The 13,619-nt window shown below is 42.2% G+C and overlaps 1 protein-coding gene across 1 annotated transcript in view; it reads right to left on the bottom strand.

Annotated features, from left to right (window-relative positions):
- cacna1ha (calcium channel, voltage-dependent, T type, alpha 1H subunit a) overlaps positions 1-13,619 on the bottom strand; it is a 64,111-nt gene that overhangs the window by 37,064 nt on the left and 13,428 nt on the right. Inside the window, 5 exon segments of the mRNA XM_063904869.1 lie at positions 2,941-3,135; positions 3,653-3,819; positions 9,263-9,783; positions 10,139-10,377; positions 11,524-11,616. Of these exon segments, the coding sequence (XP_063760939.1) occupies positions 2,941-3,135; positions 3,653-3,819; positions 9,263-9,783; positions 10,139-10,377; positions 11,524-11,616 (1,215 nt within the window).

Below are 13,619 nucleotides of genomic sequence, written 5' to 3'. Positions count from 1 at the left end.
TGGAAACATTTACTGCTATAGCTTGTATAACGTGACCTCACTGTCAATATATGAACTGCTGTACGTGCGGCGTGGGGTTGTGTAATCCAACACATGCAGTTTCCCTTTTATTTTTTCCTGCATTACTATTTTGGGCTGATGAGCTTTTGAGTTAATTGGGACAGTCGTGATGCTTTGAAAACCCAAGCAGAAACGCCTGCGCATTAAAAAAAAAAGTACCGCCAGGGGACCGAGTACAACTTCTGGAGTTCTGCATGGTGAGGTAGAACAATGCCATGTTTTTATTTAATGTTTTAAAGAGCTGGGCGGACAATTGAAAGACTTGCCGCCTGGCTTGTTTGTTCAAATTGTCTTTTACTGACCAGCCAGCAGCACATAAAAAAACTTTAAAGCTCCTCACCAAAGCTTTAAAAGAGCTCTCTGTCAGCTCTCTGAAGCAGTCACAATACCAGAGTCACATCCGTTATTATTTAACAGTGGACTAGAGGCTTTTTCATTACCTCTGTGGTCGTCACACCGGAGAAATTAAAGCGCTTATTGCTGACTAGCAGGGCAATAATTTCCATACGCTACACAGCAGCTTTTATTGCTGCTATAAGTATCTTTACAGTGTGTTGAGAGGGGAGAGTGCAGAATGGCCAACAGGAGAATTCAAACACTGCAAAATATAATACAGCAATAGCTAAAGGGTTGAAGGTTTGAGCCTAACAATCTCAATAAGCATATATTGATGTCTTCTCTGCTTTTAAACTTTACTCATTATATTCTGCTTCCTGTTCTGGCGGATGGTAACTTTATGGACAAACGTTCAGTACTGTTCGTAAGTTTAAAGGTTAGAAACGCCGATTGTATTCAGGTCCAGTGGCAAGGCACTTAAATGTGGGTAAAAGGAAGAAATCCCATCAACCTGCCCTTGAGATGTCAGCCAAATACAACGGTGCACTTTGTTTTAGTAGCAGTACATTGCTATGATCATTAGCAACTGAGTGGTTTCAAAAGTAATTAGGACGGCCTCTCCGTATGTCAGTATGTTTTATGTAATCAATCATCCCCAATGAGTGTTCTGAACTATTGCTGTAGACGCTGCTTTCCAACCCGTCATTAAGTTTGACAGACCGAGTGCTCCATCAGGATGAAATACTATCCGTGCCCGCAGGAAGCCAATGTGTATGTATGCTAATCAGCGTATGACCTTGCCGTCAAGAATATGAGGAACAAAAGCACAACTGAGATATGACCCTCCCCTACGCCCATGCACTTATACATGCATAGATATTTAGAATGAAGGATTTAAAACCTAAACCTTCAACAAAATGAGCATGTTAGTCAAACACAAATTGAGGGATGTTTACTTTGTGAAATTCAGTTTTAAAGGAGCTTTTTTAGGTTTAAAATGGAAAATTGGGTGAGGGTTAAAGGGGTCTTATTATACTTTTGGGGATTTTCCATTTCCTGTTAATGCCTCCATTTGACTCCTTTGTTTACTTGTGCAACATAGTGACATCATTACGTTACAGTCGTGCTTCTAATGGCTAGTGCTCCAACACATTGTTCGTGATATGCTAAGGGGCGGGACAGCTCTACGCCATTGACCAATCACAACAGAGCCGGCCAGCTAACCAATCAGAACAGACTGGGCTCTGGTTTCAGACAGAGGGTGAAAAGAGGTGCTGCAGCACAGGCAGTGTGGGAAAAATAAAGAGCTTTTTGAACATTAACGATGGAAACATCACAGTAAAGCCACAAAATACAAATGTAAACATGAACATTTGCCTAATAGGATCCCTTTAAACCTTAAAAAACTAGAAAAGTTACCTGTTTGATTATTCAAATGGGAATTACACACAATTCTCTTAGAGCAAACTTATATTTTGTAGTTATTTGTGATTTTGGGTGTGCTTTTTATACACAAACTTCCAGAGAAAAGGCTGTATTCATAATCATTTTGCTGGAAATGTACAGTAATACATTCCTCCGAAATTAACTCAGGGATTTAATGTCCATGCTGTTATTTGTAAGTGATCAAGTTGGATTTGTGTCATTCATGAACAGCATGTGGCTGCATAAAAACACTTCAAGTCATACTTTTATAGTATCCTCAGATTTGAGCTTCCAGACGGTGTATTTGAAATCGATTTTTTACACTCGCACTATCTACACTCAGCCTCCTACACCACTTCACACACTTATACACTCATAGTCTCGCAAAGTTTGGCTAGGTGTCACATAAGAGGGATGAAGGGTACTAAGGGGAGGAGGAACTCTTACATAACTCTTCAGTCCCTGTGAGTGTGTGTGTCTTATTGGCCCAATAAGGCCATGGCTGTCCCAGTCGCTTCTTGTGTTTATATCATAATGATAGAAGCACACTCACATACACACACACATCCCCTGGAGAGGGAATTAGAGGAGATGGGAGCAATAGGACACAGGGAAGAGAAAGCAATGTGTGTGTAGAAGAATCTTGTCTTTGGGATTCTACCCATTTGCTGTGCTGCTTGATAACTAAAAGCTTGTGTGCGTGTGTGCGCATTTAAATTATAGTTGGGTGTGAAAACTCTGCAGATGAATGTGTCTGCACAACTCTACAAATGTGTCAGGGTGTGTTCGAGGGAAGAAGGAGTTGTATCATTAAGCGGTTATTTTCCAGATGCTGGCCGCACAGGGTAAACTAGAAACATAATCCTGGAGTGTGTATCTGTGTGTGAGTAAGGAGACAGTTACTTCTCCACTCTCTTCCTTTGTTCCCTCACCCTTTGTCCACCTCCCCAACTTTTTCCTCGTTTCCTCTCATTATACTCCCAGGCAGCCAAATGCCAGTTTCACAAACAAATGCCGCGTCTGACGGATCTCATCCAGCTACTTGTTTCACTCTAAAGGTCAGAGGATGGGAAACAATGATCTGAACTCATCTGTCTCTCTCCCACATTTCATTCTTACCTGCTGATGGTATTCTATGCCCATGCTGAGAGTATTGACGAGGATGGCGATCATGATCCCTCGGTTGAAGTATTTACTTTCCACGATCCTCTTCAGTTTTTCCCTGAAGCCGACCCAGGCCCCGACCACTCCGTTTTTATACTCCCTGACCCCTCGCCGTCTGCTCCGACCTCGACCGCTCCTCAGTTCTCCCCCCTAAAGCAGCAAAGATAGGGGACTCATATTAAAGTGAGGCACTAAATGGATAAACGCTGATAGAGAGTATTGAAGAGAAACGTTCTTTTATTTATTTTTATATAATTAGGATAGATTAAGAAAATGTTTTAGAAAATCAGAAAAATAACCTATCAATTACAGTGTTTTTTGTAAGACTTTCAAGTGCACATTTTAAATCTGTTGGCTCTACAGGGCTTACATTAACCGAGACCCACCCACTGCACCCATAGAGTCCAGTAGAGGGCGGAGTCTGTGTCAGTTAGTACAAAGGTTACGTATTGTAACCCTACTTCTATAAGCACGGGTGGATCCCTCTGCCATGGTGCCCTGTCCCTCCATCCTGCTCGCTTAGCCTCGTCCTGATTTGCAGGCTCTTCTGTGCTTATAGAACTAGGGTTACAATAAGTAACCTACGTTTCGTCCATTGAACACTACCATTAATGCCAAATCCCTCACTGTTTACCATCATCGTCAGTGCACCCCCGCACAGTCTGACCTGGGGGAAGTCGTGCAGTCCGTCCGGCTCCCCCCTGCCGCCCTCCAGGTCTCCCAGCTCCAGCTCCAGGGTCTCCAGGCTGCGGGCGCACATAGGGCAGCTGAGCAGCTCCAGCAGCAGAGGGCTGGGCACCACGCCCGCCAGCTGGTACAGCAGCCGCTGGCGACCTGACAGGGGGGAAACGGGTGGAGACGGTCAAACAGAGCTAACGGGGTTTTACAGGCTGTCCTCATTTGATGCTGCTTTGACATTAGCTTTACGGAGAAAGTCAAACATGTTAGGAGTTTATTCACGCTTGATCCAAGCAAACATTTGTGTATTTTGGGGGGCAATGGTTTCACATCTCTATGGTTGCTAGATTAATTTCTCTAATCCTAATATTATGTCACAATATTACACCTCATATTATGTTTGCAGAACTACAGAACTCTCCTTTACTGCATTATCTTGTGTGTGCGTTCTTATATACAGTGGTATGCAAAAGTTTGGGCACCCCTTAGGAAAACCACTGCATCAGTTTGTCACTTGCTGAGCTTTTGAAGCAGCAACTTCATTTTAACATATGTTATACCTTATGGTAACAGAAACATCTCAGTAGTGAAATAACTTTTATTGGTCAAACAGAAACATGTTTATGTGCATTCAAACAAAAATAGGCATGTGCATAAATTTGGGCACCCCTAAGAAATAATTCCATTAATATTTAGTATTGCCTCCTTTTGCTGCAATAACGGCCTGTAGACGCCTCCTGTAGCCACAGACAAGTCCCTTAAGCCTGGCAGGTGGTATTTTGGCCCATTCTTCCACACAAAACGTCTCCAGTTCAGTCAGGTTTCTTGGCCTCCGTGCATGGACAGCCTTCTTCAAATAAATCCATACATTTTCAATGATGTTAAGGTCTGGGGACTGGGATGGCCATTCCAGAACATTGTACCTGTGCTTCTGCATGAATTCCTTGGTGGATTTTGATCGGTGCTTAGGATCATTGTCCTGCTGAAAAATCCAACCCCGGCGTAGCTTCAACTTTGTGACTGACTCTAGAACATTCTTGTCAAGAATCTCCTGGTACTGTAAGGAATTCATGTGGCCCTCAACTTTAACAAGTTTTCCAGTACCTGTGCTAGCCACACAGCCCCATAACATGATAGATCCTCCACCAAATTTTACAGTGGGCAACAAGTTCTTTTCATTGAATGCAGTGTGTTTTTTTCGCCATGTATACCTGTTCATGTTATGACCAAATAACTCAATCTTGGTCTCATCTGACCACAGTATTTTGTTCCAAAATGCTTCTGGCTTGTCCAGATGTGCTTTTGCATACCTCATGCGACTCTTCTTGTGATTAACACTCAGGAAAGGCTTTTTGCACATCACCCTTCCAATGAGCTCTTCCTGGTGCAAAGTACGCTGGATTGTGGAACGGTGAACAACTACACCATCAGCAGCCAGATGTTGTTGTAGTTCTCTGGAGGTGGTCTGTGGCTTCTCTGTGACCATTTTCACCATCCTTCGCCTGTGCCTTTCCCCTATTTTTGTCGGCCTACCACATCTTTCCTTCACACGGACTGTTCCTGTGGCCTTCCATTTCACAACTACGTTTCTGACTGTGGAGACAGACAGTTTAAACCTGTCAGATAATTTTTTGTACCCTTCTCCTAATTTATAATGTTGGATTATCTTAGCTTTCAGGTCAGTGGAGAGTTGTTTTGAGGTCCCCATCTTGCCACTCCCTAAGAAAGAACCTAGGCCAGGCACAGCCAGCTATTACCTATGTTAAATAGCCTTTTTCATGATTGGTTCCACCTGTCTTTGTAATTGAAGGTCTAATGAGCTAATCAAAGCAATTTTGTGCAGCAACCTGTCAGCTATAAATCCGTACAGGTGTTGAAATGAATGCTATTTATAAGGGTGCCCAAACTTTTGCACATCCCATTTTTTGCATTTTATTTTATTATAATAAAACTATGTAATGCTACCCTAAGAATTTTGGTCTGGAAAACACTAAAACGTCTACATCTTTGTAGGAAAACAAATGTTGTTGCTGTGATCTTCTATTATAAAGGAAAAGCAAATTGTCATGAAATCTCAGAGGGGTGCCCAAACTTTTGCATACCACTGTAAAAGCACTTTAAAGAGTCTTTTGTCTACAGATGTGCTATATAAATACACTAACCTCAACCTTAACATCATCTTCATTCAACTTTCAATTCCATCATGTTAAGAAAAAACATAAATAATAGTATAGTTCAACTTTATTCAACGGAATTACCTCAATAACTTCCTCAAGTAAGTAAGTAGCCTCTACAGCGTGGGTAATGGAATTATAAAAAGAAAAATCAACGCCAAGATTTATTTATTTAAGATATGTGCGTATACAGAAAGCCAGCAAAACAGACCCACCTATCTAGCCAAAAGCATAGAGTGACACATCAACAGGTTACCATGCATGCATCAGGGCATCAGTCAGCATATTGCCGGCGAGGACATTTTGGGTAATTGCATTTGACAAACAATAATCCCTGGCAGAGCAAATGTTGTCAACATGGCTTGATAATTCATCCCTTAGGTAAGGTCAAGCCATCTACAAACCAAGGAGAAATGCCTCAAGCTGACGGCAGCTGGAATGAATGAATCGGCGTCGTGCCTTTCCAAAGTTATTCATTTTGTGTATTCGTGACCATGCATTAAGATGCGACAATAATTTCGATAGATTGTGGTCACAAATGATATCTCACACTCCCTAATTAACCATAATAAAGAAAAGGCAACAAATAACCTGGTGCAAAAATGTATAAATGATGGCCTTAACTTATTTATTGCTCTGTCTGAGGCTACTCGAGCCTGAGAGTCAGTACACAGGGCTAAAAAATGTCCCTAAATGCATCTCTGGAAAGCACATCCTGCTGCTTGTTAAACTCAATGCTGTGAGTGCTGGGTAATTGAAGGTGACTCATATGAGGACAACATTGTGTCTCAACGGATTCCTTCTCTCATACTCTTCTTCTTCGGAACTTTTAATGGTGACTGTACAATAACATACGGCGGCCTACAGGTGCAAACATTTCCATTAGGAGAAACGCACTGCAGTAGCACATAAAAAACGCAGCAAGAAGCTCAAAACACACAAAAAACAGAGACACTAAAAAGCACATGCAGTGTTGAAAGGGTGTCCTATCTGAGTACAGAGCCAAAACAAGCTGCTTTGCGCAGTGAGTACTCGCCCACAGTACTGTACGAGCTCCTGGATGACTCCCCTCACCCTCTGTTCTCTGACTGCATCCTGCTCTAACCAGTTTAAAGAAACCGCAAAGCTGTTAGACATGACTTCTGGAAACAACTCTTCAAAAGCCGATACCTCTAACCATGAAACAGGCTTGTGAGAGTTGTCATCACATAACCTCTTGAATATCGTTGCTACAAATACATTTCAAAGTCTATTTTTTGGTTTTGACGCCACAGATGTTTGCATTCCGACTAATTATTTTAGCAAATGCCTTCAAGGGACACAATATTGTCTGGCAAACCGCTTGTTTAAATTCACCCCATCTCAACATCACTTTACATTATAATAGGGTTGGATTAGATTACATTTAAACCATAATTGGATTTGACAGCGCCAGACAAGTTTCCCAAGAACAGCACAAAGAGGCTTTTCAACTCAAAACGGCACTCCAACTCCGACCAGTTACATCTCAAGGTCCAATATCATCTAACAGAGCTGAAAACAAACTTTTGGAACTAAGCAAAAGTCAGACAGTGACTGCAGACGTTAAACTGGTTTGTCTTTCACTCAACTCCAAAGCATTACAGTAAATCACACATGAGTAGTGTTGCTCTTGGCCTCCGAAGGATTTGTATCGACTGGAAACACATCGACTTTTTAACACTTTGAAGCCTCTTCCCTTTTCCTCATCACTGTCTTGTATTTATCCCACGTCACGCAGTCTTCTCTGCAGTGATGAACTAATTCATGTGCACTTAATGATGTTTGGAGTGTCGGCAGCCAGTGGTGTGTAAATGTGTGTTTGTGTGAGCTCGTTAGCAGTTTCCTCTCATTAGGACAGAAGGGAGAAGTCTTTCTTAATTGAGCTGCTTTTTCCTTTTCCTCTGCAACCAACAAAGTTTGATGTTGTCCGTTTCTCTCTCTGTCTCATGCTCTCCCCCCAGCTAATCCTCCCTTCTTGATCCCTCTTCCTTATTAATCCAATGTATTTCTCTTAAAGCCTTCCCCTTCAAGCCCCTCCATCAAAATCTAAATATGTCATAATTCTGCCTCTCTTTTGAACTCCATCTGCTTCCACAAAATAACTATGTTACTTTACACTGCCCTCTTTTCTCTCTGCCCTGCCACTCCCCACACACAGTGTTGATTCCCCTCAATCCTCCTCTTCATCCACCTCTCTGCACTGATAGCCCAAGCACTTGAGACATGGATTTCCTGTCAGGTCGCTCTAAGTGCTGCTTGAGAAACATGCACCCACACACACACACACACACACCCACACACACACACACACACACACACCCACACCCACACCCACACACGATATTTAACCAAAGGCTTCCTCGGGCCAAACTTGCAAAGAGGACGGAGGTATTTGCTCCAAGGTAAAAATGAAGATGATAACAGTGAGAGTGATGAAAAAAATATAATGCAGCCCCAGGGAAAACAGAGTGTAAAGCAGAGATTGAGAAGGGACATTCAAGTAAAGTAAAACCCACTCAAAATAGAAGAAACGTAAAGACTGAATTGCTCCTCTAAGAATGGTAACATGATTATTAAGCCTTAAAAAAAGGGGTTTGTTTATCAGGTTGTCTTGTGAATCAGGTCATGTGACACTCACACTGTGACACTAATTTATTTTTGCACTTTTTGTTGTTGTAATCTCTTAAGTATATTGTTATTTATATTGTTGGAAAAGCCTGGGACTTCAGACGTCTGCTGTCAAACTATGCTGTAGCTATTGTGCTTATGACAATAAAGCCTTTGAATCGTTGAATCCTGGAGTAAAACTTTCAAAGCTCTTTGAAGCTGAGTCAGGCTCCAGTCTGTAAACTACATTTTTATACGGTATAACCATCGCTGCCTGAAAATATAAAACATTGTGCCATACAACAGCTCATGTGCAATATAAACTCACGTCCAATTTACACTTGATTTATATTAATTCAAATGTATTTACAATTTGTAAACATTACCAGCTCAGTTTGAAAAAGAAATACTGCTACTTAGGTTTGTTACCACGGTGTACTGATCTGTTACTTGATTTCGCTTATTGTGTTTTTATTTTTACAAAGATCTGTCTACTTTTTATATAATATGTAAATCTCCTGTTTTTTTTATCTTTAACTCTGATTTAGTTTTAGTTTTGTCTAGAAAAAATATGGTTTTACGAGTAAAATCCAAATTCCACAAATAGACAATGACACCTAAGAAAACATTGGGTGATGGAACATTTCTCCATCCATGATGTTCTACAGCCTAAAATCTTGAAATGTAAGGAGTGTGTGTGTGTGTGTGTGTGTGTGTGTGTGTGTGTGTGTGTGTGTGTGTGTGTGTGTGTGTGTGTGTGTGTGTGTGTGTGTGTGTGTGTGTGTGTGTTGTCTTACTGTGCTGTCCCATGAGCTGGTAGAGCTTGTTCAGTGTCTCTGTGTGTTCAGATGCCGGGTGGTTTTGGGGGTGCTGCTCCGGGCTGTGGCCCCGATGCTGGGAGTGGGGGGGCGGCGTCTTGCTGCTGTAGCTGCACACAAACGACGGCAGGATGGTCGGGTAGTTCATCCCCCCGTTCAGCCGCCCGAGCAACGCCCCCATTCCCTGCGTGATAACCGAAGGCCCGCCGCTGCTATTCCCGTTTGTACTTCCTCTCCGCACGGGAAGCGACTTCATCTCCAGTTCCTCCCCTCCTTCTCCGTCCGTGTGCTCGGCGGGCGCCACGTTGATGGTGTGCTGCCCCCCGTTGCTGAGGCGACAGTGCTGGTGCTGATGGTGCTGCAGGAGATTGTGGATGGGTCTCAGCCACACAGCGTTCCCCGGGCCCCCGCCGCCCCTGCTGGAGCCGTGGCCGTGTCCGTTCCCCCCACCGTTACTGCCTGCACCGCTGCCGTTAGGGTTCACCTTTTTACGCCTTTTACTGGACAGAGTACAGGAGACATTAATCATACTTAATAACTAAATATGGAAGATAACCAACAGCTTTACAAATGTCAAATGGACTGAATTTATTTAGCGTTTTATAGTTTTAAACTCCATTTTTTCCTGATATTTTTGACAGTCACCCCCTTAATATTACGGGAAACATCCAAGCATGTGTGAAAGTAGTTCATCAAAGGTTATAAACGTTCAATGTCTCACAGGTTTGGCATTTTAAAAAAAACAATTATCTAAAGCAATACTGCTCCCCTTTAACTTCACTTCCTTTCACTGAGATTTAACTGGATATTCCCACAAGTAGTCCAACCAAAAGACTAAAGGGGCCCATATCTAACCTGTGCCACCCAGAGTATATCCTCTGCAGCCTGCGTGTGAACTTGCGATAAAGGTGGCTGATGTAGCGTAGCATCTCTTCGTAGCACGAGCCTGGTTCGCTGTAGCTGGCGAGCGTGGAGTCGTTGGACATGTAGCGAGCGCGCTGCTCCCTCATCAGGGCGTTCTCCCTCTGCTTCGTCTCCGAGAACTGGGTGGCGATGACCACGAGGCACAAGTTGATCATGAAGAAAGAGCCCACCTGGTAAGGGAGGTAAGGAATATATTAATACAGCTAAATCAATGCAATGGTACACGGCAGTTGAGTAAAAAAATGCTGTTGCACGTGTGTGAAAAATGTCCCACTAAGATTAATTCTAGGACCAACTAACAGATTGACTTCATCCCCCTTAGAGGTGTAAATAGAGTAATAAAACACTGTATCAACAAGAAGCCAAATTAGGGCTTATACATTATTAAGATCCAGAAATGTGTCAAGATCTAGGATGATATAAATGACTTTGTTTTTATCCTTGTTTAGGAATCTTAAAATCGAATCAGCCTCTGATGAGAAGGCTTTGACAGGAACTGAAAACTATCTTTCAACTCTATAAAGAAATTTCTATTTAAGGGGCCATTACAGCATGTTATTAAAAGAGTGATGGGAAAGGAGATGGGCATTTTTTTGTATCTTTCTCTCCGACATCTCAACCATTGTCTATATGAATCACTCAGATTTTTCTTCCAGCTCTTTCTCCGTTACCTATCTCTCTCCCCTCTAAATGTATTATGAGTACTTTAGCATCAAACAACAGGCAGGCAGGGAGCTCATACGGCATTGTGATATATAGCTGGGGTTGGGATCTTTGAAAACCCCAACAACAGTGGGATGAAAGTGAAATTATGCACAATAAGAAGTCTGAGAGGTTCAACAGAGGAGAGTCGTGCTCAACGCAGAGTGTTGTGGTTTTCTTTAGAAAGGTTATTCTGGGTTAGGAGAAGCAGGAATGAAATGCAAGTACACAAACATATCTTTAAGGAGCAACACGGTATATATGTATGAGGAGGTATTTTTCTGCTAGGCACTATAGAACGGAACAAAGAGAAGCAGGATAAAAGCATTATTTCAGATCAGATTTCAGGGTGGTATCGTCGAAAAAAGTAGATTAAAATATAATGGCAAACATGATTCCATATCTCGAACCCACTTGTAATTCAAGCTTTCGTACATCAGGATTACACTGACGAATGGGCGCCATTGTTTTTGTATTTGTTTGAACAAGAACCATGTTAGTCCATGTAGATATTTTGGACCAAACCAAAAGTGTAGTTTTTAAATGTACTGTTATTCTAATCTTAGTAGAACATTTCAATTGCAGAAGTGAAATAAACTCAAGAGGGTACTTACGATAATGAGCAGTATAAAATATACAAAATTGTAGAAGGAGTGAGCGTCCATGACATAGTACATGATATCTACCCATCCTTCCAGTGTGATGACCTGGTGTGGGGATGGGCGGGGGGGGACAAGAAGACACAGAGAGGCAGACATTACATTAGAATAAACGAGAAAATTGAAAAACTTTCTGATGTAGATCACTTTGTCTCCAACACATGACACACACCCTTAAATAAACTCAAAGTGCACAGCAGAGTTTGATCTAGTACATTTCTTAGTCTGTTTTAATGGCTATTCCTTAACAAGAAACCCTGTGGTGTCCCTTCAATCTCTTATATGTGTGTGTGTGTGTGTGTGTGTGTGTGTGTGTGTGTGTGTGTGTGTGTGTGTGTGTGTGTGTGTGTGTGTGTGTGTGTGTGTGTGTGTATGTGTGAGTGTGTGTGTGCCTGGGGACTGACGTAGCTCTTTCATGTAGTCACTATGCTAATGAGCAGTGGAGATGCTGAGACCTGAAAGGGAGGCTCAGCTCAGTCAAGCCTTTAGTACTGTCACACCTCTACATTTGCACCTCAGCTTGTATAACACATTACAGCACAGCGCTGGGAAGCACGTGACGACTGCATGAGCAAACGTACAGTAAACAAATGTCCAAACACACATGCAACAGCCACGTGCATGCATGTATTCAGACGTGTGTATTTTTTAATGAACCGTACACAAATAAAGCATGAAATAAGACCACAGGTGTGTATAATGCACACACACCCACACACACACTCATACACACACACTCACACACACACCCACACCCACACCCACACCCACACCCACACCCCACACCAACTAATCCGCTCTCTGCTGGAGTGCTCTCCGTGCACCAGATTTTAAAAGAGCTGAGGATTCTCACTATTGAACAAAAATACATCTGATAAATCATGGATGGAATACTGGACGGGCCTACAGGGCATAAGCCCAGGAGCCCAAAATGTCAAGGGCCTTCACATAATATAATGTCAATAAAAAAGACACCAACCAATCAGGAAGAGACTCAAAATGACCAAAAGAAACCCACAAAATTAGAACAAACAGACCTGAAACGACTATGAAAATGGGCAACACAAGCACAAAGACACACTACAAGGAGAGACAAGTGATCACAAAGACTATGAGAAGGGAAAACACATAAGAAACAACACACAAAATCACCACCAAGAAACAAAAAACAACAAAATAAGACTAGACTGTGTGTTTTGCTTCTTTGCTTTGTGAGAGAGGTGGTGGGTTCTTCAGCATGTCTCGCTATTGTTTCATAATCTGCCCATGAGAAATGTTTTATCGTTGGGGATCGTTTTATTAAAGATTAATAAGAGTAAACAAAAAGATCAGACCAAACAGATATTCAAGTCAAGTAAACAAATTATGTGGTTGTAAATATTACGGCTGGAAAGCAAGAAAACCAAACAACCATCTAGCCAGGCCATGTAAGGCAATCAGACCTGAACAGACTCAAATGTTCACGAAAACAAAAGTGCATATCTGCTGTACAAAACTGAAAGAAAGGGCAATCACTTCATGAGCAGCACATACACGTCTAAATCTTCCTCTTGTTTCAAGACCTATTGTAAAAGTCAATGACATGCATCCCTGAAAAGAGAAGATTCTCAGCTGGCATCGGTTTAATTTAAGAGATAAAACACTATAAACTGAACACATCTTCTGCTCCTGACACACTTTGAAGATCAGAGACATCTAGCGTCTCTTTCAGGCCCGTAATTCATACTAATGATATAACCCTAGATGTGGAGCAAAGAGCATGTTTGAGCTGTTGTTTGTGAAAGGAGCCCCAATGGATTAGCCTGACACCATTGTCAACTAGTTACCCTCTGCGGAGTGGGCAGACTCAAAGGTCTGGACCCAGAAAACTAATGGACAGTCTGACAGTGTGTGGGAGCAGGGTCAGCAGTCATTAACCTGCAGGTGGATAGAAACATTGGCTGAGATGTATTCACTCTATTAGTCCTTCCTCTTCTCCAAAAGCAAAGGTCAGTCCATTTCCTGGTTGGAAAACCATGGTTCAAGACTGGTTATCACCTGAGATCCTTCCA

This window comes from Eleginops maclovinus, chromosome 16 (genome assembly GCF_036324505.1).
Source record: "Eleginops maclovinus isolate JMC-PN-2008 ecotype Puerto Natales chromosome 16, JC_Emac_rtc_rv5, whole genome shotgun sequence".
NCBI lineage: Eukaryota > Metazoa > Chordata > Actinopteri > Perciformes > Eleginopidae > Eleginops > Eleginops maclovinus.
The sequence above is the reverse complement of the archived record's forward strand: the minus strand, read 5'-3'. Positions and strand labels throughout refer to the sequence as shown.